We start from the raw sequence: 25,018 nt of genomic DNA, 5'->3' as shown, positions 1-25,018 counted from the left end.
AACTTGCTTGGGAGACTTGTCGTCTGGGACATATAGATTTGCATAAAATTCCTTCATAATTGCCACATCAATGGTTCCCTCAGTCAAGTTGGTCAGCTGTTTATGCCAGTTTCTTCTAATCAATTCTCTTCTAAAATCATCAAACTCATTGATATATAGTTTGACATTTCTTTCTGGCAAAATGTTTCTAGCAAGCACATTATCTGAGTAACGATCCCAGGCCTCCGTGATACAAATCGTGATCTATCATAACCGACCTAAGACACTAAAGCTGTGGCTTTTCTATTATGGGAAGCCATCTGCAATACAAAAGAATCAAAACACAAGATCAAACAAGAATTTATTCAAATTAAAAAGCAGAAAATAAAATTGAAAATCAGACTGGGCACTTAGCGCAAGTGACTCGCTTAGTGCACCTTAGGAAAAATGACTCATGAGCTAAGCGTGATAGCCACGCACTTAGCGAGTGAACACAGATCCAATTTTTTTTCAGCAGAATTGGTTTAGCCAGTAGGCTCGCTAAGCCCAATTCCATGAATTTTCAAAACAGAGAAGGATTTGCGCTTAGCGTGGCAAGGTGCGCTTAGCACGACTACTCTACTGAACAGCACTGGCTTAGCGAGCAAGCTCGCTAAGCCCAATTCCAACAATTTGAAAAACAGAGAGATAATTACGCTTAGCGTGACAGGGCATGCTTAGCGCACAACAAAACATAAATTTCTAAGTGTCTGAGAACACATTACTCGCTTAGCGCACAGACGCGCTTAGCGAGTTAATAAGCAATTGAATTTTTAATCAGAAAAGATGAACGCGCTTAGCGGGACAAGGTCGCGCTTAGGAAGTTCATCTGGAAATCCAGATGTTCAACAGAAATGATGAACTTGCTTAGCGCAACAAGGCACTTAGTGCACTCATCGCGATTTCCAGAAAAAGCAAGGGCTTCTCACCCCTCCACTTAGGCCCCTATTAGGCCATCTAACCCTAATCAAAACAAGCACATTGTATCCATAATAAAACCCTGATTCTAGTCTAACTAACAACTAACCTAACAGAACTAAGTATTAATAGAAATTCAACCTAACACTACTAAGTTAACTAGCCTAAAGTTTGAAATTTAGAAATAAAATGAACAAAGTTAAGAAGCTTACTTGTGCTGTTGAATATGGGTGCAAAGAGGGAGCAAAAAGGCAAGCAATGCAGGGAGATTTAAGTACTGTGCAGAGGGTGAAAATGCTCAAAGGAAGTAAAATGGCAACTGCCTAAGGCAGTTTCCTTATTTACTGGAAGTTTCAAATGACTCGCTTAACGCATGGACTCGCTAAGCGAGCCAACATGCGCTATTCCAAACAGAGAAGGAATTGGGCTTAGCGAGAGCACTCGCTTAGCCCAATTCTTGAAATTAATCAGACAGAGAATAATAGCGCTTAGCGGGTCTGTGCGCTTAGCGAGATAACTTGCTTGGTCCAATTCCAAAAATTAAATGGACAGAGAACTTATTGGGCTTAGCGTACAGGTCACGCGCGTAGCGGGACCATACAGCCAATGATCAAGGGTCAATGCGCTTAGCGCGAACAATAGCTCGCTTAGTGCGTGAAGAAGATGGCGCTTAGTGCGAGGAATGCGCTTAGCGAGTGGACAACAAAAAAAAATTCAAGTTATTTTTCTATCCACAACTTCACCAAAGCTTTTTAACCCCTTTTCAATACTAAGCATGTTGAATTCAAATAATCACAAGCAATCAAACTTAACTAAATGCAAGAAAAATAGAATTAAAAAGGGCTGGGTTGCCTCCCAGTAAGCGCTCTTTTAACGTCATTAGTTTGACACAAAAGTCTTTGTCAGCCCGGATCAAGCTTGGTTCTCTCCTTCAGAACCTTCTCTTCACTCTACTTCACATCTAGACAAACATTCTGGTCTAGCAATTTCCTTTCTTCATCAAATAGCTCAAAGCTAATCTTTTGGTCTTCAATACCCATTTCTAGCTTCTTCTTTACCGTGTCTACTACACAGCTTGCAGTAGCCATAAATGGACATCCCAAAATTAAGGGAATATACGTATCTTCCTCTATGTCCATTACCACAAAGTCAACAGGAAAGATAAGGTGTTTGACCCGAACCAAAACATCTTCTATCACTCCATAAGGTCTGGTGATGGAGCGATCTCCTAACTGTAAAGTCATCCTAGTCGACATTATCTCCAACCCTCCAAGCCTCCGGCACATGGAAAGCAACATCAAATTAATATTGGCTCCCAAATCAATAAGAGCCTTGCCAACAGAAACTTCACCAATTGCACACGGAATAGTCACACTCCCTGGATCTTTGTGCTTAGGTGGAAGAATCCTCTGAATTACAGCACTGCAGTTTCCTTCCACAATAATGTTTTCACTGTGAATGTACTTATTCTTCCGCGAGAGCATATCTTTTAAAAACTTAGAGTACAACGACATTTGTTGAAGAGCTTCTCCAAAGGGCATAGTAATCTCCAATTTCTTGAAGATATCAAGGAAACGAGCCAGATGTAGTTCCTTGTCTTTCTTTATTGGTACCAATAGATATGGCACCTCCTCCCTTTTGCTTGGACTTGCCTCCTTTCTCTTTTCTCTAGCCAACTCACTCTTGTTCTTTTTCTTCTCTTCTTTTCTCTCATTCTCTTTTTCATTTTCTTTTTCTTTCTCTTTTTCTTTCTTTTCCTTCTCACTTATTTCTTTTTCACTCACATTTATTGGTATCTCCTTCTACTGATCATCTTCTGCTTCCACTTCTTCCTCAGTCTGACTCAAAGGTTCCACCACTGGGTCAATTTCTGGTTCAGTCACCAGCTGTTGTTTTTCTTCACCTATCATTTTCTCACCTTCATTCATGCTCACCATTTTGCTTCTAGTCATAATAGCCTTTCACTCCTCCTTAGGATTCTTCTCTGTGTTGGCTCCAAAGCTTCTTGACAGTTGGTATGCCAGTTGCTTTGTCAATTGTCCCACCTGGACTTCTAGATTCTTGATGGCTGACTCGGTGCTCTTTTGATTGGACATGGATACTTGCATGAATTGAGCAAGAGTCTCTTCCAGCTTCGTCGTTCTGTCATAGAGACTAGGCCCTTGTTGTTGTGGCCTATTAGATGGCCCACCCTAGTCTTTATTGAACTGATTACCAGGGTGAGTTCTCCACTGTCCCTATTGCTGATTATATTGCTGGCCATATTGAAATCCAAAATATCCACCTGCATTAAAGGTTGGTCTTGGCTAGTTCCCTATGTAGTTCACTTCATGTGTTGTATCTTCTATGGGAATACAACAGCTAGAATCATGCGCTCCACCACATATAACACAACCTGCAACCTGTAAAACAGAAAAGGGTGAAGGTTGTCCAACATGCAATTGAGTTGGAAACTTACTTAGTGTTTCAGTTAAAGCTTCAAATTGCTTGGATAGCAACTTGTTTTGGGCCAACAAAGCGTCCTGTGATGAAAACTCCAGCGGGCTTCTTTAGGTTGGGATGTGTGCTCTATCACGCAAGATTGCATGGTCACTAGCAGCCATATTCTCAATCAATTCCATGGCTTCTTCAGGGGTCTTCAATTTTATTTTTCCCCCTGCAGAAGCATCTAAAAGCTGCTTGGATTGTGGCCTTAACCCGTCAATGAAAATATTGAGCTGGATTGGTTCTGAAAATCCATGAGTAGGCGTCTTTCTTAGTAACCCACAAAATCTTTCCAAAGCCTCACTCAAGGACTCGTCTAGAAATTAATCAAAGGATGAGATGGCAACTTTTCCTTCAACAGTCTTGGACTCTGGGAAGTATTTCTTCAAGAATTTTTCAACCACTTCATACCAAGTCTTAAGACTGTTACCTTTAAATGAATGGAGCCATCTTTTTTCCTCTCCAGACAAAGAAAATGAAAACAAGCTCAATCTAATAGCATCCTCAGGCACACCAGCCAGTCTAACAGTGTTGCAAATCTCAATATAAGTGGCTAGATGTGCATACGAGTCTTCATTAGGCAGACCATGAAACAAATTGTTCTGAATCAACTGAATTAATGAATGTGGATAGGTTATATTCTATGCTTGAACCTCCAACCGCAAAATGCTAGTAAAGAACTGCGGCACAGATGTACTTGAGTAATCTTCCAGGGTCACTCGTCGAGGTTGCTCTTCAGCCATGACTTTGGCTTCAAATTCTGCTGCTTGAGATTCCCTGGATGTAGGTGAATTAGAAGATGATGACTTAGAAAAGTGAGCCTCTTCAAGGATTAATGCTACTGTTCTATCGTGTAAAAGCTTTCTTTTTCTCTCTGCGTTGTTTCTTCTAAAAGTTGCTTCAATTTCTAAATCTAATGGAACCAATTCACCTGCAGAAGATCTACGCATGCAAACACTAACAGGAACAACAGTTAACCAATTCAAGAAGAAAATAAATTCTGAACAAAACAAATATTAACAAAAACAAAAATTAATAAATCAAAGAATAATGAATTAATGCCTTCAAACTGAACTAAACTTTCCAAATGGAAAAAGTTCCCCGGCAACGGCGGTAAAATACTTGTTTCGCCCTCCGGGATACTAGTTTGTGTGGATGCGAAATCTACCGGCAAGTGCACCTTCTTCAAGTGGTTGAGGAGGTATAGAGTCAAGGAGGAACATGGAGTTAGATCTAGAAATTAAAGGTCTCAACTTCAATTCAGTTTTTCATTTGGTGGGTCGTTCAGAAGGTTTTCCCAGTAAGAAGCATGTTGAAGCATAGGAAGATTGTGAAGAGGGACGATTGCCTGAGATGCAGTTAAGGTCCAAAAACTTTGTTGCATTGTTTATGTGTAGGCACACTCAAAGTGGCTGGAATAAGTGTGGTATATCAAGAAACAACCTCCTAGTGAGTGAGGAGCAAGTTCCGTCTTGGGTAAGTAGTCAAGTAAAAAAGAGAGTTATGATAGTATCCATTATTTTGTGGATGATATGGCATGCGCAAAATGCCCAAATCTTTGATGGTAAGGAGGTTACAACAACAAAGACCTATGCTTATATCCAAGTGCATTGGATCCGATTAAAGGAAGCTTTTGTAAGGAGCGGGGAGTAAATGGAGGGGTGAGAAATGTAGCTTAGGAGAATCCAAACAAGGGGGAAGTGGCCTCGAACGTTGATGACAGTGTTTCTAGTGACTTTGTCGCAACCTACCCTTCGACGGAAGGGCGAGGCGAAAATATAATGTGTGTCTTCTCATGAAGAAAAGACGTAGAGTCGGCACCAACGTTTATTCGAGGAAAACGTTAGAAAAACAAAAAAGAGGCCTGCGAATTTTGAAAATAAGGGTTTGAGAGTTGTTTACGCATGGGGAAGGTATTAGCACCCCATGTGTCTGTCACAAGGGACAACAACCTTTAATCAAGTGTGCAAAACATGACTTCAAAATTATGTATTTCCCTTTTTTATATTTCTTTATTTTTTGGGGTCAACAAGGGTGTTGCCCTTGCTCCTATGTATCCTTAGGTGCAATGAGAAATTCAGACCTACGAAGTTCTTTTAAGGCTGAATATTTATGTGTTAAATTGGTTTTTTTTATGTTTTTGAAAGATTCATTTTAATTGCAAACAAAAATTCATTTAAGGCGTTGGACCTTGAAATGATGTTTTAAACTTTGAAAAGCGGAGAGAATCGATAAAGCGTTGGACCTTGAAATGATCTTTTAAAATTTGAAAAGCGAAGAGAATCATTAAGGCGTTGGACCTTGAAACAATCTCAACTGATATTTGATAAAAATAAATTAGTTATGAGTTGGGTTTATCTTGGTTTTGTTTGTTAACTTTCAATCTTTTTAAAGATAACTTTACAACACTAGTGGTCGGTTAAGATTGAACTTTACAAAGAAAAACGAGATCGTCGATGATAGATAGAGGAAATGAATATGCAAAAAACAAGGGGAACCCTATTTCGCCCTCCGGGATACTGCTTGTTTGTGTGGATGCGAAATCTACCGGCAAGTGCACCAGGTCGTCAAGTAAATAATTAGAACGGTGTGAACCGAGTATCGAACTCAGGGAACTTGTTCATTTGGTAAAGGTTTGTTCAATAAGCAGGCATTTGCAAACAGAAATCATGATTATTACTGAAAGTAAAAGTATGTTCTATTCTAATTACAAAGCAATAAATGTGAGCAAGTAAGTGTGAAAACAGATATCTAAAGGTGTTGGGTCCTCTTATTGAGCAAATTGATGCAGTTAAGGATGTTTCTCTAATTAAAGATGTTTCTGTGTTCTATGTTGAAGGCTCAAGTACTAAACACCGATGTCTCGTGAGTTTAGCCTAATTCTAATTAAACTTCATTCGCAGATGTCTCTTGTTGAACTTAGCTTAATTGAACAGCTTTATGATCACAGCATAATAAAAACTAAATTACCGCACTCCGTGTCCAAACATATGGTAACCTAATATTGCTCTATCAAGTTCTAAGGAGACAATACATCTTTCAATGCTAAAGCCCCTAACAGTACACACATATGGGTGATCAAGCCACAAGCATGCAATAATAAAGTACTGATAGAAACAATGAACACATCAAACAACCTTAATTAGATAGGGAAAGAGTTTACATCATTTACTCAGCAAGAATCCCCAACTGAGGATTTAGCCTTCCATAGCAAGGAAGCTCCTTTTACAATGAAGAAGAGGAATTAAGAGAAATTGCTTACTTACAAAGGAGTGAGGATGTCTCCTCCACCTCTAGGAACCTCATAATCACTCAAAAACTCACAAATCTTCCTAAAAGATCATAACTTGGCTTCTTTGCTCTGTTCTTTGCCTCTGTGTATTTCACTCTTCAAGCTCTTATGGCTATTCAGCGCTCTCTCTAGACCTCTTTCATTGTCTGCAAGTCAGGCTTGAAAAAAGAGCTCACTGACCTTGACGTCGTGCTTAGCGCCATTTTCGCGCTTAGCACGAGTAAGTGAACTTTCACTCAGCGCCAAACTCGTTCTAAGCCTGGACGGTGACAAACAACTCGCTGAGTGAGCTGATGACGCGTTAAGCGCGTTCCTGCGTGACAAATTCCCTTCTAGATTCCTCCTATCTGCTAAGCGCGTTGATGCCTCGCTTAGTGGATGACACTCGCTAAGCGCATTGAGCTCACTTAGCGAGACATCAACTTTAGCACTTCTTCAAAATAACTCCTTTTTGCCTGAAATTGAAGAGAAATTGACATTAATTACATACACAAGGCTTCTACTGAGCACAGATAAAAACAAAGCAAAATTTATTTACAATCCTACAAAAAGAACCCTAAATTGGGGAAAGTATATACATTTTGTAAAAGTTTTCTATACAAAAGTTAGTCATATAAGATGACTAACAGACCCCTAAGGGTTCATATATCACATTCAATCCTCAAAAATAAAAACTAACTGACAGTCGCACGAAGAATACAGAACTAGAAATTGACATAAGGAATGATCACGGTCGTGATTCGGTAGCGCCTTAGCTTCATTTCCTCTTCTCTCTTCTTCTTCTTAATCTCTTCTCTTAATTCCCTCACTTTATGAACCTTGGAATTCTTCCTCAACCTCCCTAGCACACCTATTTATAGGAAAATGGGCACTTGGGGCAAAGGCAGCTCGCCTAGGGGAGTTAGAGCTCGCCCAGGCGAGTTGGTTTCTTCACCATGAAGTTATTTGGTGGCTCAAGAGAGCTAGAGGCTAGATTGGGCGAGCTAGGGTCCAACAAAACCAAGGAAAAGACCATTTTGCCCCCTTTTTTTGGTATTTTTTACATTCTTGATCTAAACATTGAATGATCCCCGGACGAAATTAGGGTATGACAGTTGCCCCTCTTTACTTATCTTTTATTGGAAATAAAAGGGAAGTAAAGATAAGGACACTAATTTCGTTCAAGTGACCTTGCTATTCGACTGGGCAACTGACAAAAACCAAGGTAGAAAAACTTGTAAACAAAAGGACATTGAAGTCCTATAAAATGTAAAAAGGGAGGACATGGAAGTCCTATAAAGAAAAAGAAATTTGAAGTTTTCTTATTTTTTTTCAAAGCATAGGAACAGAGGACGTTGAGTCCTAAGAAGTGCAAAGACAAGGACATTGAGTCCTATAAAAGACAGAAGAAGTTGAAGTCTTATAAAGTGTAAAAGACAGAAGACATAGAAGTCTTGTAAAATGTAAAAGATAGAAGACATTGAAGTCTTGTAAATGTAAATGAAGATGTTGTAGTCTTTTGAAAGCGTAAATGACTGAAGACATTGAAGTCTTTGAAATGTAAATGAAGACATTATAGTCTTTTGAAAATGTAAATGACTGAAGACATTGAAGCCTTTGAAATGTAAATGAAGACATTGTAGTCTTTTGGAAGCGTAAATGACTGAAGACATTAAAGTCTTTGAAATGTAAATGAAGACATTGTAGTCTTTTGGAAGCGTAAATGATTGAAGACATTGAAGTCTTTGAAATGTAAATGAACAGAGGACTTTGAGTCCTATGAAAGCATAAAGACAGAGGACTTTGATTCTTATGAAAGATAAAGACAGATGACTTTGAGTCCTATGAAAGATAAAGGCGAGGACTTTGAGTCCTATGAAAGATAAATGGGAGGACTTTGAGTCCTATGAAAGATAAAAGCGAGGACTTTGAGTCCTATGAAAGATAAAAGCAAGGACTTTGAGTCCTATGAAACAAGCCAATAGGCACTAGTACCAAAGGGCTCAACCTTATAAGAAAGCAAGAGGTTGACTCTTTGAGAGGGCCTCTCATCCTAAACTTAAAAGATAAGACATTAGATTTGGGAAAGAGAAATCTACGCACTTATAACCTAATATGAACATGATTTTTGGGATGCAGATGCATGCAATCTTCATCTTGAAATGTAGTAAATGTAGGCTTTGTATCTAGTAATGCAACAGGTTTTGAATCACGCAAATTGTGTAATGCTCATGACATGTTTTCCTATTTTTGTGATTTTGATTTTGATTTGATTTTTTTTTTGCATCCTTTTTTCCTTTTTTTTTTGTTGTGGAAAACACAGATTGACTGTCCCTATCTAAAAGACATGATAACTCATGAGACCTCATCCTATCTTTCTGCAAATCTCTTTGGGGACTCCCTTAGAGTGTATGTTTTGATTCAATCACTTGACAATTTTGGAGTGACGGAGTGACGGCAATGGAGCCATTTGACATTTAATCAATCAACCGAAATATTGATCCTAGGGTTTTTCCCTTTCTTTTTTAAAAAACCGATTATTCTGCACAACAAGAAAACATAAGGCTTTGGGATCGATCGTGCATCCCATTGAAGGATGGCAATGGATTGTCACACTTTGGTATGTGACGAAGTGAAACTTTCCCGATTTAAGATCGTAGAGTGATGCCAAGGGTATGTCAATCCCGTTGAAACATGATGACATGGGTTGATCCCGAAAGAATTTATACAACAAAGGCCGCCCTTGGATTCAGAAGGAATCCTAAGGAGTCTGCATGAGCGACTAACATCAAATGTACCCTACTATCACAATTGTCTTTGGGCATTTTCCACGAGATCCTGGTTGAATGAGTTTTCTTCTCAAATGTGCAAGTGCGACACTTCAAGGATTCTCTTTTATATATATATATATATTCAACAATCACAAGCGTGTGTGGGTTTCATTCCAGAATCCCAACTTAAAAGCAAAATTAGTCATTCCTTGATCCACATGGGCTTTATTGGACTTGTAACGTGGTTAGGGGTAAGACGGCTATGATACAAAGGATTAGAGAGGCTCAAAGAGTGTTTAAGGGTTACATTGAGTAAGAACCTTGAGAGTCTTGCTTGTACTTTTGTTCCTTTCAACTCTTGGATCAGGCTCTACTCCTTTTGTCTTATACATTAATCCTTATTGCACTTTTTGTGCCTTCCTTGTAAAATCTGGAGATCTTTTGTCTCTTTTTTTTTTCACTCGCCTTTGGCGGATTTTTATTTTTCTTTTTCCTTTCATTGTTGCCCAACTTCATGCATGTGTTGTTTGCATTGCTCTTCCCGCCGGTTTAGCAGTGGTTCCTACTCAGGGTTCCTATTTTGTTTTTGTTGTTTTTTTTTGTGTTATTTTTAGAAAACAAATATGCTTTGGCTCGGAGGGGGTAGCAAGGGATAAATTAGTGTTTGGGATGTTGAAACACGGCCATGTGTCATTTTTTCACTTAGATGATAAGGGAGGAGGGAAATTTACCAGGATTTAAATCCTTTTTGTTTTTTGTTTTGTTTTCTAATTTCTTGTGTTCTCTTTGAATCCAAAAAAAAATTATTGCAACATTTGCACCAAAAATTGTATTAGCAATATTACCAAAGTATGATTTAATTGAATGCATAATTAATTTAATCACGCTATAGTTTAACTCAAATGATCAAAAATATATAATGATTACATTTTTCTGTTAATAAAAAGGAAAATATAAGGATTATATATATATATATATATATATATATATATATATATATAAAATTAATTAAAAGAGTAACGTCAATGATTACAAGAGTTATTCTTCATCCTAATCATTGATTTTTTTGAAACCTAATTGTTAAGATTAACTACTTATTACAACCAACTATTACCTTAATCTAATATGTACAAAGATAAGTGGGCTCATACTTAGCCCATGGGCCCAAAATCTACCCTAAGGCTTATGAGAACCCTAGGGCCTTCTCTTGCATCTTTGGCCCAATCTTCTTAGAGTCTTCTATCAAATGCCCTTGGGGGGTAGGATTGCATCAATTACAATTATATTCTCGTTCTTTTTGTAATCAAAATGTTATGCTCTATTCGTAGCAACGTAACTTAGAGAGTAAAATTATTTGGTTCAAATTCTAAGATTACTTTCCAGCCTCACTAAAAATCCAATTTCATGACACTAGTGATCAAATAGAATCAAGCATTATGAGTAGAAAGAAATTACCAATAATGAGTAGAAAAGATTAATACATATATAATATCAAAAGAGATACGTAAGGGTACAAAGATTACATCCTATCCTTTAGAAAAAATAATCGACCATTGTGCATAACACAAGACTACCAGGAGAAATAACGAAGAAAGTGATCCACAGTCACATCTCTGCAGCGCCTCGACTCTATTTTTCCTCTTCTTCTATTTTTTTCTATACTTTCATGTTGCTGGTGTATATTTTTTCTCTTCTCCTACATGGCTATTTATAGAAAAAGCCATCTAGTGCAGGGGGAACTCACCCAGGCGAGCTTGTTTACTTAGGTCTGAAGGAATCAGCTTGCCCAGGTGAGTGGTTTGCTTATGGCTGAAGTTTTCTTTTTAGCTCAAGCGAGCCAAATGCTAGTCTGGGCAAATTTATGGTTAGAAACCTTCATGAAATGACCATTTTACCCTTCCTTAAAGCTTTGTTTCTGGATCCATCAAACAACCATAAAAAACCTACAGAATCATGGATGAATCTTTCATATTTAAGCAACAATATTAGTAAATATACAATATATATATATATATATATATATATATATATATATATATATAAAACTAGATTTAAGGGTAATTTGGAAGAAAACTATTACAATTAAAGGATAAGTACTAACAATTTAATCCCAAAAACAACTGAAATTTGGCACTTATCAGTGGATGGCTAGGTACTTCTTCATCCATGTTCAATTCTTCTTCTTCCAAAATAAGTGGTAATGGAAGATCCAGAGAAACAGATGGTAGTGTCTATTGGCTAACAAATATGTTAGTGGCTTCACTTCTCCTTGTCCATATCTTATTCAATTTTACAGTCCTTTCAATCTCAAGATCGAACAAGTTAGCACAAGAAAGAAAAAGATACTAGAATAAAAATACAACTCAACAGAAAACAACAATAAGTCTTTGATAACATGAACACTACGTTGCCTTATATTAGGACATGAGTCCCCTGCAATGGCACTAGTAAACTTGTTAGGGATATTTTGGCAAGTGGACCAATCAAACAAGCAATACAATGGATAAGTCCAGATATCCCTTCCCAAGAGACTCATACAACATAAGTAAGGCAACAAATGTTGATGGATTAGCAAGAGCACCAATGCGTCCCAAGTAGTAAAGTTAAAATGGAAGTTCGAGTATCATATCCACAGGAAATTCGTTTGTACTTACATAGTTGAATATTTAATTAAGAAAAAAATTTGGAAAAGGTAGCAAAAAATAGTAAATTAAATTGTTGAAAATTAAATCAAACATGAATTAATTAAGGACATAAAAGATAAGAAAATTTAATATTATTGTAGAAGGAAATTCAGAAGATGAGAAAGTTGGGAACTTAGCCTATTAGAGCTACTCTTTGATGTAATGTTAACGATTTTCTCTATTTATAATTATTCCATTTACACTTGCATTTACTAGTATACTCTAACTTTGGTCCCCCGTGTGAAAGAACCTAATTTATCAATTTTCTCTCCCAAATCCCTTTGTAGAGCTAAAATAGTAAATTGCATTAAAAATAGAGATATATAACAGGCTAAACAAATATCAACTTATCCTTAGCGATGACTTTATTTAGATACCCTTTCCCAGATCTATTAGAAAATAATATTTCCCAATGCTACCCCTGAAACTTACCATGCAAGTGGGTGATCAAGTCACAAGAAATAATATTAAGCACAGAAAAAGATAATTCAAATGTAATATTCATATGTAAATAGGAAGAGAAATTACATCAAGAGTAGTTGGTTGTCAAGTTCCCAACAAAGGGGGTTTAGTATCTCATTCTCATGGAGGTTTTACAATTCCAAGAGGGAATATTTTGTAAAGGATGAAAAGATAAGAAAGGGAATGGAGGGAAGGAATGATTCTCAATGTTTGCTTCTCCTTCTTCTAGCCTTTGTCTTCTATAAGAAATTGCATTCTCTTGGAATTTTTGTGTGTCTTTTCCTTCTTCTCTCTTCTTCTTTTATAGGTGTAAATTAGCGGGCTTCTTGTACTAAGTCTGCCTTTACTTTCCTTAATTAGTCGTGTTTTCCTTAAATAGTCTTGCTTTCTTCAATTAGTCTTATTTCCTTGATTAGCCATGTTTTCCTCAATTAGCTTTCTTTCCTTAATTAGTCTTACTTTCCTCAATTAACTTTCTTTCCTTAATTAGCTCTTTTTTCCTCAATTAGCATGTTTTCCTTAATTAGCTCTATGATGTGTCATTATTTTCTCCTATTTCTTAACTCTTTTTGTCACCAATTTAATTAGTGATTAACTCTAATTGTCAAATTTATTATTCAGTTTTATCAATTGGGCCCACTTGACTAATTTGGTGTTTTTAATTCAATTTCAGGATAATTATAAGCAATTGGACTGAACCAGATTGGACTTGAAGAGAGAAGACAATTTTATTAGATTTTGTCTAATTTCATTTTATTGCGTTTAGTTTTTATTTAGTATTTTTATTTCATTTTAGGCCAAAATAATGTAATCAGGCCTAGTGACTCTGAGTGACCCTTATAAATAGTAGCCTTGGGATTCGTGTAAGGGGGCTATTCTTTTATTCTATGATTCAGGAGTTTTAGGGTTTTACGTTTTGAGCTTGATATTACTGTTCACGTGAATGCAATTTTCCATTCTCTGCTTCTAATTTCAATTTTGTTATTATTCCTTCTTCTGCCTTTAACTTCATTTACGTTTTCTGCCTTTAGCTTCATTTACATTTCTGCTTCTAGTTTCATTTATGTTTGCTGCTTTTGTTGAACTTATGGAAGGCTAAAATTCTAGTGTTGTTTCCCTCTGAGGATGAAGCGTAATTCTCTTTGAGGTTCTGTTTTTAATGTTGCTCTCTTATTGGTTTTCCCTTCACCAATTAACCCACATGCGTTCTGTTAATCTGTGCACACTTCGTGTTCGATTAATTGCCTCTGTGCTTAAATTACGTTCGTGCTTAATGAACAAGGGGTTAATTGGTGTATGTGTTGCTTAATCACATATTGATAACCCTAAATTGATTTTCGCTTAGTAAATTAAATTAGGATTGGATTAAGTGGTTAACTGCTAGGGGTGAAATCCTCACAACCTAGGATAAGAGAATAGCTTCTGAATCAGAGGAAACAACACGTTTTTAATACTATTAATTTCGTATTCCAATCTGCTTGTTCTTAAATTCACAAAACAACCCCCCCCCAATCGTTACTATTATTGTTATAATGAAGCATACTATGAACATTTGGTTAGTCATTGTCCGTTGGGAAACGACCTAGGATCACTTCCTAGTTACTGTATTTTAATGTTTATTTGATTTGGGTACGGCCTCGATCACTCTACTTTCCTTAATTAGCTTGATTTCCTTAATTAGCTTTATTTTACTCACTAAGCATCATAAATTCATCACTTTTAATATTCTTTGCACAAAAACTTAAATATATTAATTTAACAATTATTTGCTCAAAAAGGAAAAATTAGGAGAGAAAAATTACAAATAGGTATAATTTAATCCCAAAATATACTCATAATTAGCAGTTATCAAACTCCCCCAAATTTAAATCTTTGCTTGTCCTCAAGTAAAAGGAAAATTTTCAAAGTTTACCAATCACAATTCCTAAGATAACTGCATACATTCCAAAAAGATTCATTGTCAATTCTCAAGTTCACAGTTGTCATAAGTTTGTGAAAGGAGCAAAACATGATGTACTTCAAATGAAATGGTTAGCAAGAATGACAGATCACAAGGAATAATCACCAACTTCAATCCTCACAAGGCTAGTGTTTCTCTCAATCCCACAAGTGTCTCGGTAAAAGTGTTTGAATTATAACAATTGAATAGTAAAATTCCAAACTTTGCACATCATCTTAGTCAATGCTATCATACATGCACAATGTGGATCACTAAGGACTTTATTAGGCTTGTAATGTGGTTGGGCTAACAAATAAATCATGGTTTTTCTAGGAATCAATGCTTAGGATCTAGGAGAGCATTCATTCCCCAAATTATTTACAAACCACAACTTAGAATTTTTCACAACACCAACCTTATTGCTTTGCTACTCTTTTCAACACCTTTATTTTCTTTGATGATGGTTTCTCCCAGCTTTTATTCTTTAACTCTTCTCTTCTCTCTCTCTTTTTTTTTTTTTTGCAAATGTAAAAACATTCATATTGGGCTAGAGTAATTCCATATTTTGTAACTCAATTTAACTTGTGTTGTATATTTATTTTACTGCAATAGAAAATCACCCAAAAACATTCTCCCAAATTTGGGACAAATTTGTCTGGATCCATGAGTACTCTCCTACAACCTAAGAAAGGGTAGTTAGTAAATATCACTTTTTGGGCTTGGGTTTCAATGACAATTTTTTTTTACATTAGGCTCAAAAAGGGTTCAAGGGATGCATTCATTCACAGGATGACTTTTTGGCTAAGTAGTTGAATAATAACAAACAAGGCCTTGATAATCTCCACATCATACATACATTTCAAGCAATCCAAGAATCATGCAAAATCAGGAAATTAAAACCAGTTGTTCTCTCACAGTTGAAAGTTCACACAACTTACCGGTTTTCATTGAAGTATGAAGGTTCTCATTCCATGCTTTTTTGTTATAAATACTAACATTTTTACTCTTGTACTGTTAGTTCACACTCCATCACTTACACTGATTCCTGCTTTGCACGACAATCATCAATTCACAAAAGTATCCATTAGTACACAATTAGTCTCACTCGTGCAATCGATTCACTCAAAATATGGCGTAACCAATCAATAAGTACTTATTTCTCTATCATGCCTCGAACTAAACTAAAGTTATTAAATGGCTGAATTTAAATTGTTGAAATTAAACTGTCCTAAATGCAAGAAATTAAAATGAAAAAAAATAAAACAAATGAAAACAAAACAAAATAAATAAAGACAATTAAAGAAAATTAAAGAAAAATCCTTATCAAAATGGGCCTCAATCTTGTATGGGCCCTACATCCCAAGCTTCCTGAGCAATAGTGGTGTCCACAATGTAATCATCATCAGCTCTAGTCTCTGCGGCATCATCATTACCAGTACCAAAGGTATCACCCCAATACAAAAGGAAACTAGACTCCTGGTCAAGCAACTTGTACAAGCATTTGGTCGCTTCTTATCACTTCACTCATGCAAGACATTCCTACAGTTTTCTTAGCCTTCTAGAGCTAAGGCAAACACACATTATCTTTGAAATAAATTGAACACAACTATCCTAAGAAATAACATAAAAAAACACAATGCAATTAATTAAAAAAGAGATAGAGTAAGAAATCCTGGGTTGCCTCCCAGTAAGCGTTTTTTAAACGTCATTAGCTTGACGGGCCAGATGCCTTCAAGGTGGCATGAAGGTCACATAGAACATATCTTCCTTGCACTTTTGCCTCTTAGTTAGAAACTCCATGAAACTTATGTATCTCGAAAATGCCTTCCATATCATTGCAAGAGAAGTGCTGGTGATCAAGGAGAGAATGACACTTAAAGATATATCATGTTCTCCATGCCTTTCTTCCTTGCCAATCAGTTGATGAGAAGGAGTATTGACTTGGAGAATACTTTCTTGTTGAATTTCTACTTGTGAGCACTTCTCCAGTTGTTGTTGTGTTCTCTCCTCACTTTTTTCTACATCTTTTTCTCTTGAATCATGCTCTTCTACAAGACTTTCCTCATGAGCTTCAACCTTTACAAAGTTTTCTTCCCTTGTGGTCAAAAAGGGTAATTTAGCCACTTCTTTTGCTAGCTTACCAACTTGAATTTCCAGATTTTGAATTGTGTGTTGATTAGCTTCAGATGTTTCCATGAATTGCATCAACACATTCTCATGATTAGAAATTCTTTCTTCTTCATATTAATTGTAAGGTTGTAACTCTTGCTCCCACCAAGAATTTTTCATGGAGTATAGATGACAATTATTATTGAAGTTCTCTCCTCCATAAAAATCACAATTTATCAGTGGTGGGTGAATGACCCCTAATTGTATTCTTTCAACATGCTCAGACCACCTCTTTAAAATATCTTTCACGGATCAAGTTCTTCTAAGGTTCCACCCTGCAAGCATAGACTCACAAGAAAAAGATACTTCTTTTTTTATCATTTAAATTTGAAAAATTAAGGAAAAATAAAAATTAAAAATAGAATATCCAAAATACCAACTACAAAGAACAAAGTCCTTGGCAACGACACCAAAAACTTGTTGATGGATTGGCAAGTGCACCAATGCGTCCTAAGTAGTAAAGTTAAAATGAAAGTCCGAGTATCATATCCACAGGGACTTTGTTTATACTTAGGTAACTGAATATTTAATTAAGAAAAAGGATTTGGAAAAGGTAGTAGAAAATAGTAAATTAAATTGCCGAAAATTAAATCAAACAAGAAAAAGAATTAAACATGAATTAATTAAGGACAGAAAAGATGAGAAAATTCAATATTATTGTAGAAAGAAATTCAGAAGACGAGAATGTTGGGAACTTAGCCTATAAGAGCTACTCTTTGATGTAATATTAATGATTTTTCTCTATTTATAATTATTCCAATTTACACATGCATCTACTAGTATACTCTAACTTTGGTCCCTCACATGAAAGAGTCTAATTTATCTATTTTCTCTCCCAAATCCCTTTGCAGAGCTAAAATAGTAAATTACATTAAGAATAGAGATGTATAATAGGTTAAACAAATATCAACCTATCCCTAGAGATGACTTTATTTAGATACTCTTTCTCAGTTCTATTAGAGAATAATGTTTCCCAACGCTACCCCTAAAACTTACCATGCAAATGGGTGATCAAGCCACAAGCAATAATATTAAGTATAGGAAAAGATAATACAAATGTAATATTCATAAGTACATAGGAAGATAGATTACATCAAGAGTAGTTGACTACCAAGTTCCCAACAAAGGGGGTTTAGCCTCTCATTGTTATGGAGGCTTTACAATTGCAAGAGGGGAATATTTAGTAAATGGGGGAAAGATAAGAAAGGGAATGAAGGAAAGGAATGACTCCCAATGCTTGCTTCTCCTTCTTCTAGGCTTTGCCTTCTATAAGGAATTGCATTCTCTTAAAAATTTTGTGTGTCTTTTCCTTCTTCTCTCTTCTTCTTTTATAAGTGCAGATTAACAGGCTTCATGCACTAAGCATTGCCTTTACTTTTCTTAATTAGTCATGTTTTTCTTAATTATTATGCTTTCCTTAATTATTCTTCTTTTCTTAATTAGTCTTGTTTTCTTCAATTAGTCTTCTTTCCTTAATTAGCCATGTTTTCCTCAATTAGCTTTCTTTCCATAATTAGCCTTACTTTCCTCAATTAGCTTTCTTTCCTTAATTAGCCTTGTTTTTCTCAATTAGCTTACTTTCCTTAATTAGTTATGCTTTCCTTAATTAGCCCACTTTCCTTAATTAGCTTTATTTTACTCACTAAGCATCATAAAATCATCACTTTTAATATTCTCTGCACAAAAAATTAAATGATGTTAATTTAACAATTATTTTCTCAAAAAGAAAAAATTAGGAGAGAAAAATTACAAATTCCTATATAATTTAACCCCAAAATATACTTATAATTAGTAGTTATCAACAAACTATTAACTTAGGCTTAAAAACAATACATGAAAACACTAAAAATATGAACTTTAAGGTGGTTTTATGATGTAACACATAGATCAAGTGATAAAACAGGAAAGTAGATGCTTTTATGTAGTTTAAAAAAAATATAGCTATAAGGATGTTACACAGATGGTAGAAGTTGTTGCATGGGTAGATTCCACTTATACTTCACTCTCTTCATGCTTTAAAGTGACATATATACCTCATTCATGCTCTAATGTTAACATCAATCAATAAAACTTTTCTTAATCCTAATTCCTTAGGTAGAAAGAGCCTTAGATACCTCCCTTAAGATAAGATCCCTCAAAAACTTAACAAAGACACTAACTTTAAGCATTGTGACCATAACTGATAAACCACAATTTGAGTGATATTTTATGTGATTTTTCATGCTATTTCATGTATTTTTTTGGCAAAACTCATGTTGGGACATTAGCTTTTACCTTGTAGAAGTACAACCACTCAATCAAATGAAAAAGTTAGAAAATGCACATTTTCATGAAGATCTAATGTTATTTTCACTTTATAATGATTGTGGTACATTGATCACGGCCGTGGTTAGATACAAAAGGGCCATCACTCAATTTCATGAGGAGGGCCATGACCAAATTACAAAGTCCCAAGGCCTTAGTGTATAACCGGCGCAATATCATGCTCTTGACTTCCATTAAAAGCTTTTTTCAGTCGTCTGTAAGGATGATTGGGTGTTAGAAAGCGATGATGCCTACTGTAGATTGTTTTTCTCCCATGTTTTAGTTGTATGTAGCTAGTGTTTTCTTCACAGATAGGGCATGCATGATGACTCTTAACACTGTAACTGCTGAGATTCCCATATGCTGAAAAGTCATTAATGGTACAAAAAAGCATTGCACGCATTTCGAACGTCTCCTTGCGAAACGCATCAAACACTACAACCCCCTCGTCCCACAAATTTCTCAGATCTTCAACCTGTAACGACCCGCCTCGTCGCTACGGTATCCACACTCTAATATTCGATAATTTCAATTTTATAAAAAGAACTCCCTTAATTTTTTATTATGAAAATAGAAGTGATTTTGTCACAACATAAATTCATCCAACAACACGCCATTACTTAAGTGAATATGCATAATTACATAGAAACAATAATTCAGTACATGTCATACACATAACGAAAATTAAATATGTTCATATATATATAATTAAAATTCCAGTTTTACATCTTTAACTCAACAAAATAAAACTTAAAAACCAACTACGGAGGAGTTGATTACAAAACACAATTCTCTCCCAAAATAACGCCAACGTCATCACGTCGGCTCGGCGGCTCCTCACCAGAATCTTACTCCCTACACCCTGCCACTGTCATTCTGCTCCCACGAACAACGTTCGTAATCATCACAGGTATCAACCACACGATACAAAATTGCAAGGGTGAGTTTATTATAAAAGAACCAATACCAATTCCAAATTACCACAATTAGCAAGGAACATAGGCAAACATGATAAGCATACACAACAATCATTATTCAACACTCATATCCAACAAATATTCATCATTCACATCCAACAATTACTCATCATCCATCCATGGACCCAATCAAGACTGCACAGAATGATGCATGCACCTGGCTCAACACTCAGATGCAATGTGGTACGTACCAACAACAACCAAACCTCAGGAAATAGCCTAAGCGTGTCCACACGACACTCTCACTTAGGAAATTGTGCTGAGTTTGTCGAGACCACCCGGTTGTGCATGTAACAGCCCCCCTCCCATAGGTGATCAGCCTGGGAGCCCAAAGGTGTTCCCTACCAGGTGACAAGCCCTCTAGTACAAAGTACACTTGGCCACAGTTACTCTATTTCCTGTGTCGTATGAGCTATGATCACAGCCAAAAGTAAGTGCCAAAGACCATGGACCAATTAAAGCGCCTAAGCATCCCCTCAGAAATGCTTAGATTCTCTAACCACGCTAGTTACCCACGTCTGGGCCATCCGACAAGGTCAGTGCACTCTACCCCCCATGACATACACTCCATACGACGTATGATCGTGGCCAAAAGCTAGTGCCAAAGACCCTTGAAGGTCAGTGCATAGTGCCCCCCACGAACATACACAACATGCACATGCCAATGCATTTCCAACATCAATCAACATTCCATTTCCATGTCATTCAAAACATAAATATCATCTCATCTCAATGGTTAACAAAGGCTAGACAGCGTTTTTACCGAGGCAGCTTCATGTAGCTTTCTCTAGAAGCTTCATTAAGAGGCTTCCTCCAGAAGCTTCCTCGTGGCTTCTTTGAGAAGCTAGATCCTTATCTATCCACACCCCTCTATTAACTAAATTAACTTCCTTAAAAATAATTATGGATGAAAATAACGCAACAAATAATCAAACATCAAACATAATTACTAATATATATATATATATATATATATATATATATATATATCAGGGTGTTAGAACTCTCCCACCATTTTAGAAATTTCGTCCTCGAAATTTACCTTACTCAAACAAGGATGGGTGAGCTTCTTGCATCTGACTTTCTAATTCCCACGTGGCATCTTCTCCTGATGCACCTCCCCAGATCACCTTGACCAACAGAATCTATTTCCCTCTTAGGTGTTTTGTTCGCCTATCCTCAATCCTCAAAGGCAATGTTTCATATGTCGAATTCTCCTTCACTTGTACATCATCCAATTCAATCACATGGGGTGGATCACGGATATACTTACGGAGTTGAGACACATGAAAGACATTGTGAAGATTAGAAAGAGACGGGGGTAGTGCAATTTGGTATGCCACAGGGCCAACTTTCTTAAGAATTTGGAAAGGACCAATAAAGCGAGGTGTGAGTTTTTGGGATTTCAATGCTCGACCAACCCCAGTCCATGGAGTGACTCTCAAGAATACATGATCACCAACCTCGAATTCCAGATCTTTCCTCCTCTTATCATGATAACTTTTCTGCCTACTCTGAGCAGTTCTCATCCTTTCCTGAATTAACTTAACTTTCTCATTGGTTTGTTGTACCACTTCTGGTCCTAAGGTGAGGCCTTCTCCGGGCTCTAACCAACATAGGGGTGTTCTACACCTTCTACCATACAAAGCTTCATAGGGAGTCATGCCAATGGTAGAATGAAAAATGTTGTTATAAGTGAACTTTATCAATGGAAGAAAACCCTCCCAGCTTCCCTTCTGCTCTAAGACACATGCTCTTAAAAGGTCCTCCAACGACTGAATGGTCCGTTCAGTTTGGCCATCAGTCTGACGATGGTAGGCTGAACTCAGTCTAAGCTTGGGTCCCAACACTCTGTTCAAGCTCTCCCAAAACCTAGAGGTAAATCTAGGATCTCTATCAGATACTATGCTAGATGGCACACCATGTAACCTGGCAACCTCACTTATATACAAGGTAGTCAACTTTTCCAAGGAAAATCTGATATTAATAGGAATGAAGTGAGCAAACTTAGTCAATCTGTCAACAATAACCCAGATAGAATCTAAACCTCTAGGGGTTCTAAGTAGTCCTACCACAAAATCCATGGAAATACTGTCCCACTTCCACTGGGGTATCTCTAAGGGTTGTAACTTCCCTGAAGGTCTCTGATGTTCTATCTTAGCCTTCTAACAGACTAGGCATGCATACACAAACTCACTAACCTCTCTCTTCATGTTGGGCCACCAAAACATCGTCTTTAAATCATGATACATCTTGGTAGCACCAGGATGGATGCTCAAATTACTCCTATGTCCTTCCTCTAAGATCATCTTCCTAAGTTCAGGCACATTCGGAACACAAATCCTATCTCGAAGTTTCAAAACTCCATCTGATCCAACATTGAAACTATTGTCCCTTCCTGACTCTATAGCCTCTAACTGAGTCCTTAGAAAAGGATCAATCTTCTGACCTTCCCTGATATCTCTTAGTAACTCACTAGTGATCCTCAAAGTTCCTAATCTTACACTATTAGGAGTAACCTCACATGCAAGACTAAGGTCTCTAAACTGTTCCAGGAGATCCATCTCTCTAACCATTAAGGAAGACATATGTAGAGATTTCCTACTCAAGGCATCAGCCACTACATTGGCTTACCGGGATGGTAGCTAAGCTCAAAATCATAATCCTTAAGAAACTCTAACCATCTCCTTTGTCTCATGTTCAGCTCCTTCTGACTAAACAAGTATTTAAGGCTCTTATGATCACTAAACACCTCGAACTTAGAGTCAAACAGCTAATGTCACCAAATCTTAAGGGCAAAAACTACAGCAGCCAACTCTAGATCATGGGTGGGATAATTCCTCTCATGAGTCTTAAGTTGTCTAGAAGCATAGGCCACCACTTGGCCATTTTGCATCAACACTCTGCCTAAACCCATCTTTGATGCATCACAATACACCTCAAAGGGTTCTCTCGGGTTAGGCAAAACTAGCACTGGAGCGGTCGTCAATCTTTCCTTAAGGGTCTGGAAACTATGCTCACATTGGGTATCCCACACAAAAGCTTGACTCTTACGAGTCAGTTTAGTTAAAGGTAAAGCCAACTTGGAGAAACCTTCTATGAATCTCCGGTAATATCCTGCTAAACCTACAAAACTCTTAATCTCAAAAACAGACTTAGGACTCTCCCACTTAAGAACAACTTCTATCTTAGAGGGATCCACAGCTATACCCCCTTGAGATATCACATGCCCTAGGAAACTAACTTTCTCTAACCAGAACTCACACTTGGACAACTTAGCATAGAGTTGTCGGTCCTTAAGGGTATGCAACACAATCCTCAAATGTTCTTCATGCTCCTCTCTAGTCTTGGAGTATACCAAAATATCATCTATAAATACTACCACAAAATTATCAAGGTAAGGGTGAAAAACTCTATTCATGTAGTCCATAAACACTCCTGGAGCATTAGTCACACCAAAGGGCATGACTAGATACTCATAGTGACCGTAACGGGTCCTAAAAGCAATCTTTGGTATATCCTCAGACTTCACTCGAATCTAATGATAACCCGACCTAAGGTCTATCTTACTAAACACACAAGCTCCTACCAGCTGGTCCATAAGGTCATCTATTCTAGGCAAAGGGTACTTATTATTAATCGTTACCTTATTCAACTGGCGGTAATCCACACACAACCTCATGGTTCCATCTTTCTTCTTCACTAGCAACACTGGGGCTCCCCACGGAGATACACTAGGCCTAATAAACTGCTTATCCAACAACTCCTCTAACTGTTTCTTAAGCTCAGCTAACTCTATAGGAGACATCCTATAAGGAGCTATGGATATGGGTCCAGCACCAGGTACTAAGTCTATGGAAAACTCTATATCTCTCTCAGGTGGCAGACCGGATATATCCTCAGGAAACACTTCCGAAAATTCTCTAACAACAGGGAGGTCACACGTAGAAACCTTTGTCTCTACTTCTAGGCTAGACAAGATCATGTATACATGAGCATCTTCCTTTAAAGATGTCACAACTTGGTTGGCATAGATAAACATCATATCCTTACTCACTCCAGAATCATCAAACACCACACTTTTATCAAAACAGTTCAACAAGACATGGTTGGAAGATAACTAGTCCATACCAAGAATAACATCAATCTGGCTCAAAGGCAAACAAATCAAATCAATCAAGAATATCCTACCAAAAATCTCCACAGAACAATTCAAACACACATCAGAAGTTAACACAGAACCACTAGTAGGGGTCTCTACTACTAGATCTTTATTTAAAGAAGACACATAAAGCTTAAGTTTTTCTACACACAAACAAACAACCACACAACAATCACAACCATCACAAATTCCTACTCAATTACTCTTGAGAGTTGATAACTCAAGACATTAACACCCACTTTCCATCATTTGCATTTTCTGATCGCTTGCCATATCATTCCATTGCCTTTCACAAATTATACAGGTGGCCAGTCTGATAATCTGTGACCTGACATTGAAATTCATGGTATAGCAGACATCAGAAAAACAAATTCAATATGACTACAACAATCAAATCTCTATAGCTCATTAAAACACAACTAGTGAGTAAGTGCTAATAGCAAACAACGAACATCAAACATCAGCAAAAAACCAACACCAAGCATTCAACAAAACAACCAGAGAATGCACAGAAAAACATAGCAGACTCACAACTCACTGGCCGAAAGGTTCGACCTGCTCTGATACCACTAAATGTAATGACCCGCCTCATCGCTACGATATCCACACTCTAATATTCGATAATTTCAATTTTATAAAAAGAACTCCCTTAATTTTTTATTATGAAAATAGAAGTGATTTTGTCACAACATAAATTCATCCAACAACACGCCATTACTTAAGTGAATATGCATAATTACATAGAAATAATAATTCAGTACATGTCATACACATAACGAAAATTAAATATGTTCATATATATATAATTAAAATTCCAGTTTTACATCTTTAACTCAACAAAATAAAACTTAAAAACCAA

At 36.8% G+C, this 25,018-nt stretch overlaps 1 protein-coding gene across 1 annotated transcript; it reads right to left on the bottom strand.

Annotated features, from left to right (window-relative positions):
• Positions 1 to 1,886: 1,886 nt before the first annotated feature.
• Positions 1,887 to 2,450, bottom strand: LOC102670279 (uncharacterized). The gene has a single exon (XM_006589915.1). The coding sequence runs from the start codon at positions 2,448 to 2,450 to the stop codon at positions 1,887 to 1,889; it is 564 nt and encodes a 187-aa protein (XP_006589978.1).
• Positions 2,451 to 25,018: the final 22,568 nt, after the last annotated feature.

The sequence above is a fragment of the Glycine max genome, chromosome 10, assembly GCF_000004515.6.
Source record: "Glycine max cultivar Williams 82 chromosome 10, Glycine_max_v4.0, whole genome shotgun sequence".
Taxonomy (NCBI): Eukaryota; Viridiplantae; Streptophyta; class Magnoliopsida; order Fabales; family Fabaceae; genus Glycine; species Glycine max.
This window is presented reverse-complemented; position numbering and strand designations above follow the sequence as displayed.